Source organism: Budorcas taxicolor, chromosome 23, assembly GCF_023091745.1.
Source record: "Budorcas taxicolor isolate Tak-1 chromosome 23, Takin1.1, whole genome shotgun sequence".
Classification (NCBI taxonomy): Eukaryota; Metazoa; Chordata; class Mammalia; order Artiodactyla; family Bovidae; genus Budorcas; species Budorcas taxicolor.
Window position 1 is genome coordinate 30,045,671 of NC_068932.1, and position 6,000 is coordinate 30,051,670.

At 37.8% G+C, this 6,000-nt stretch overlaps 1 protein-coding gene across 1 annotated transcript in view; it reads left to right on the top strand.

Annotated features, from left to right (window-relative positions):
- Positions 1 to 5,481, top strand: part of ADD3 (adducin 3) — a 126,746-nt gene extending 121,265 nt beyond the window's left edge. The window contains exons 13-15 of the mRNA XM_052660784.1: positions 2,682 to 2,805; positions 4,468 to 4,563; positions 5,189 to 5,481. Of these exons, the coding sequence (XP_052516744.1) occupies positions 2,682 to 2,805; positions 4,468 to 4,563; positions 5,189 to 5,481 (513 nt within the window). The remainder of the gene's footprint in view (positions 1 to 2,681; positions 2,806 to 4,467; positions 4,564 to 5,188) is intronic.
- The last annotated feature ends 519 nt before the right edge of the window (positions 5,482 to 6,000 follow it).

A 6,000-nucleotide genomic window follows, 5' to 3' on the forward strand; every position in this document is an offset into this window, starting at 1 on the left:
CTTTTTTGTTTCCATTTTTAGCATTTAGTAACCCTTTTCAATCTGCAAAGTCTTGTCCTTCAGTTCTGGGAATTTTTAAAAGTATTTCTTCAGTTAAGTAGTCTTTTTTTCCTTCAGTTTCTTTTTCTGTCAGGTTATATATTGTTGTTGTTCAGTCACTAGGTCATGTCCGACTCTTTGCCACCCCTTAACTGCAGTACGCCAGGCTTGCCTGTCTTTCACTGTCATCTCCCAGAGTTTGCTCAAATTCGTGTCCATTGAGTCGGCGATGCCATCCCACCATCTCATCCTCTATCACCCCCTTTTCCTCCTGCTCTCAATCTTTCCCCACATCAGGCTCTTTTCCAGTGAGTCAGCTCCTTGCATCAGGTGGCCAAAGTACTGAAGCTTCAGCTTCAGCATCAGGCCTTCCAGTGAATATTCAGGACTGATTTCCTTCAGGATTGACTGGTTTGATCTCTGTAGAGTCCAAGGGATTCTCAAGAGTCTTCTCCAGCACCACAGTTTGAAAACCTCCTCTCAGCGTTCTTTATGGTCCAACTCTCACATCGTACATGACCTCTGGAGAAACCATAGCTTTGACTAGATGGACCTTTGTTAGTGAAGTGATGTCTTTGCTTTTTAATACGGAAAAGGCAGTGGCACCCCACTCTAGTACTCTTGCCTGGAAAATCCCATGGACAGAGGAGCCTGGTGGGCTGCAGTCCATGGGGTCGCTAAGAGTCGGACAGGACTGAGCAACTTCACTTTCACTTTTTACTTTCATGCATTGGAGAAGGAAATGGCAAGCCACTCCAGTGTTCTTGCCTGGAGAATCCCAGGGACGGAGGAACCTGGTGGGCTGCTGTCTATGAAGTCGCACAGAGTCGGACACGACTGAGGTGACTTAGCAGCAGGCTTTTCATATCTTTTCTTCCAAGGAGCAAGTGTCTTTTAATACCAGGGCTGCAGTCACTGTCCACAGTGATTTTGGAGTCCAAGAAAATAAAATCTTTCATTATTTCCACTTTTCCCCCTTCTACTTGCCGTGAAGTGATGGGACCAGATGCCACAATCTTAGTTTTTTTAACGTTGAGCTTTTTCACTCTCTTCTTTCACCCTTATCAAGAGGTTCTTCAGTTCCTCTTCACAGGATATATACTAATATACTGTTAGTTGGATCTCTTACTAAGCCTCTGATTTTTTTTCTTTCCTATTTTCTCTTTGTCTTTTAATCCTACTTTCTGGAAGATTTGCTTGACTCTATTTTCTAACCCTTCTATTTAATTTTCTATTTAGATTTTTTTTTAATTTTTTTTCATATAATATCTTGGTCTTGTTTTCTCTTACAGTATTTCCTATCTTCCCTCTTATTCTGAGGATATCAACTTTAATTTTTCTTCAGCTGCGTTTATTGTCTACTTCTTCTGAGTTCCCTTTTTCTTCTTAATTCTGATCTCCTCCATGTTGGAAACTTTTCCTCAAGTATCTGGAAGTCCGTGGTAGTCTGTCTGTGTTTAAGAATGAGACACTGAACGCCAGTCGGAGCTCAGGAGTGTGCAGAGCTTGGGAACTGGTGAGCTCCTCGGCAGGGTGCCTGGGTGTGGACCAGATTGTTTCGGGAAGGCCGGAGTGCTAGTATCTGTAGTTCTTTTATCTGGGGTCATTTAATTGATCCAGAGAGTTCGCTATTCTCTTGCCAGTCTGCCGCCATCATCCTGGGAGCCCTTAACTGTATTCTGTGTCCCCAAATCAGTCGTTCTGAAGAGTAACCCCCTGATCTTCTGCAGAGATGAGAGAGTAATGCTCATGTGTGTGGAACAGGAAAGGGGACCTGAGAATCTGTCTGTTCCTTCTTCACACTTCTAAGTTGTCCCTTTTCAGCCTTTCTTCGCTATGACTTTCTGTGGTACTTGAGCCTTATCAGACCTCTGCAGGGCACACAAGCAGGCTTCCTTTTTGCCTTCTTCTTTGCAGGGCTAAGGCTTCAATTTTCCCATCTCTGCCACCTGCTCTTCCACCTGCTTTCCATCTCCCAACCATTGTGTTACCATTGCTCATCCTGTGTTGTCTCCTCTTCCATCTTTGGTCCTTAAAAGTTTATACCATTTTTGCTACTGTTCCTTTACTATCATTTTAGTAGGGTTTGGGGAGGAATTTGCTTTTAATGCATGGATTCAATCTGCCAGGTTTAGCTCAAAGTCTCATTAATTTCTTTCCTAGAGCAAATAGGTACAAGTTTATTTTCATAGCAGACTTTAAAAGTTCTCTTGGTACAGTTTGATTTTTCTAAGCCTTTTTTTACAAAGGCTTTTTGACTTTCTTGGTTTTTAAGATATTTCTTAGTTACATGGAAGTTTCTAGAACTTGGGTTAGTTTTCTTTTTTTTTAAGCGTTATTGAAATTGACCTATGCAGCCTTGAGGAAGCATCATTGGCAATTTCAGTCTACTGGATCAGTAGTCTAAAATCACTAATCTGGATAAGAATACTTTAAAACATGTTACTTTATCATTTCTTATGAGTGTTGTGAATTGGGGTGCCACATACATCATATATACATTTAAGTGGGTGTATATGAAGTTGTGGGTATATATATATGTAAATATATAAAAATAAATATACATATATGAGTATGTGTGAGTAAATACACATATGTGAGTATGTTACTTTTGGTAACAAGTCAGTGTTTTTCTTCACAAGACCATGCAGTTTGAAGATGATGAGCATGCCCCACCAGCTCCTCCCAACCCCTTCAGTCATCTCACAGAAGGAGAACTTGAAGAGTATAAGAGGACAGTCGAACGTAAACAGCAAGGCCTGGAAGGTTAGTTCACTTTGAAGTTAAGCCCCATCTAACCGCACTGCTAACAGAGCCCCTTGAGCTGGATGATATAAGGCAGTCAGGATTTTTTTTTTTTTAATGTTTCTTTACCATCAGTTGTTCCGTGTGCTCTCTCTCAGTCTTTACTTGAGTGTAAGTAGGATTAAAATGTGAAGAGCTACCACAGACCAGGTATGTTAACATGTAGAGAAGGCTGTTTACCTTAGAAAGCAATCTGATTGCTAGCAGAAAGTCTTCTATAGTAAAGTGAAATCTCCAGATGAGTTAAGAATCACTAGCTAAAGTATACGTAGATAAATTAATAGATTTAAACATTTCAGAAAATGTGGCTTTTTAAAAAATTTTGTTTTACTTTGACATAATTGTAGATTCACAGGTATGTGGCTTTAGTGTTTTATAAAGTCTCTGTTGCTCTTGGATGTCTCAAGATGTCATTACTGTAATTTTCAAATCTAAAATAAAGTGGGATGCTAGAATTTTTATGTGACTTTCCTTAAGCACATGCGCACTCTAGTGAGGTTTCTTTTTTCTGACTTCAGAACCCTAAATAAGGGTTGCATTTAAGAAGTGTTCATGAAAACACCAGTTGAATACTAGCTCACTTTTACTCAAGAATACGAGATTCTATAGAGAGGGTTCTCAGTCTTGGGTCTTTGGATAAGCTTCAGACAATCTATGAGCCATCCGAAAAATATCTTAAATATGATATAAAATATTTGCTTAATTTTATATTTAAGGAAGTCAGGGGTGCAGGGTAGAGGACAAGAAGTCTATGACCTCCAAAGAGGGTAAGAGCCTCTGCTTTAGAGCATCTTAAACACACAGTTGAAACTTTTACCCAAAGCAAAATAGAACCACTAGTTAAAGAATCTTTGTGCCTGTTTGATATCATATAGAAAGAACTAATGACATCTGGATCATCCAGGAAACAGTTCTCATCAGTGTGATAGTGTCTTGGTCACAAAAGGGAGTCATCCTGACTCATTAATATAATCACATTAAATGTTCTAAGTGGTATTCTTCAACTTATGTTCATTCTAACATAAGATTGAAAACTTTACTTTTGTATTTTGTAAAATGTCCCTCTTTAATCTCTTATTTTTTGAAAGCCTAAAGATGCCAGGTAACAAATATAGCACAACAGAACCATCTCCTTGTATATATAACTTTATAAGTAGTTTCTTCCACATTCATTGTGACCTGAATTAGCTCACTAATATTGCTCCAATAGGAATCACTAATTGGATATTGTTCAAAAATTCAGTGAGGCATTTTGCCTCATTAATGTAGCATCATTGGTGAGGCTTTCAGATTTCCGTTCATTTGGCTGCTCAATGTATTTTTGGTTTTCTAACACTGTAGCAAAAGCTAAATGCTTACATATTATTTGCCTGGACTGCCAGTAGCCATGCTTCCTTAAAGCATGTATGTCAAATTAGCAGTAGCAGCCGGAGTGTTAACACATTAACCTCCTCTTTTCCACACATAATGGTTGATGTGTGGGATAACTGTGAGCATGCTCAGCTCATGGCTGAAGCGTTGATCATCCCTGTGTATGCAGGTATTTGATGTATGCACTAACCTTCCTAAAATCTTAATGCTTTTTTGTTTTGCATGGCTTTTAACTAAACTCTTATCCAACAGATGCTGAGCAGGAATTACTCTCAGATGACGCTTCATCTGTTTCACAAATTCAGTCTCAAACTCAGTCACCGCAAAATATCCCTGAAAAATTAGAAGGTATTCAATGTAATTTCCCACAGCCTTCACCCAGTTAATCTTTAGAGTCTGTCCCTCTGTCATTTGTCTTCATATAAAGAAATTGAACACCTGATACAGTAAGTTTCTTACCATGCATTTTACTTACAGCTCCCAATGATTTTATTTTCTTTTATTGTTATGGGGTGCTACTTTTGTTCAGCATTTATACTGACTTACCTTAATTTGGATTTTGGCAACCTAATAGTTCTTAAGAATTTGTGAAATTAAAATTGGTTTGTCATATGCCTTCCAATCAGAAGCATGAAGTTTTTTTTCAACTTTGATTGCCAGATGACCCCAAAATTAAAGAAAAATATATGTATGTTGTCTTCCTCATTTATACTGACTTGATTTACAATGAAACTGTCAAGTCATCAAACTGGACTTACCTAGCCTTCATTCTTTGTTCTAACAACTTTGTTCCCTTTATACCATTTAAGAGCATTAGCTTCATGCTAATAGGCCCATAGTCTATAAAAATAATCATCTGTCTTTATTGGGATCAAAGTAATGCCTTAGTACATTGCTTAAGCATTTCAGTTTTGTAAAATAAAGCAAAGATGTTGACTATATAAAATAACAAAAAAATCTTCCCCTTTTATAGAAAACCATGAGCTATTTTCCAAGAGCTTCATCTCCATGGACGTACCTGTCCTGATAGTGAATGGCAAGGATGACGTGCATGGTGTTGAAGACGAGCTTGCTCAGCGAGTAAGCAGGTTAACCACAAGCACCACCATAGAAAGCATTGAGATAACCATCAAGTCTCCAGAAAAAATTGAAGAAGTCCTGTCACCTGAAGGCTCACCTTCAAAATCACCATCCAAGAAAAAGAAGAAATTCCGCACTCCTTCTTTTCTGAAAAAGAACAAAAAAAAGGAGAAAGTTGAAGCCTAAATAGTCTTTTTATAATTGTTACTACAATGTGACGTTGCACATTTAAAAACCACATATAAGTTGATCATTAACATGCAGTGGTAGATCAGATTGGGGGTCTGTAGCAAACTGGACTTTTAAGAACTGGAAAGGGTTTTACTAAAAGAAAAACATATTATGAAAACACTTTCAAAGTCATCTCTCATTTTCTATGTCCAAAAAAGGTTTTGAATTTTTAAATAATTGCTAGTTTTGATTAGCTTTGCCCTCATGAAGTATTATTATAATCCCCACAAACAGATATCTGTCTGAATTACTTCAGGCCTTCTACATAATATCTGTTGGAAAGAAATTACCAGTGAACGAGTGAGAGAATTTTTATTTCTCAAAACCTGCTTCACTTGGTAATGAGATTATAGTTTTTTATCATGATTATTGACTATAACTTTTGGGTTCCCATTGTTTCAATGGGCATTAACAGAATGCTTTAAAAGCTTCTAAGATAAGAATCTATAGCATTAGTATACACTGGCACATAAT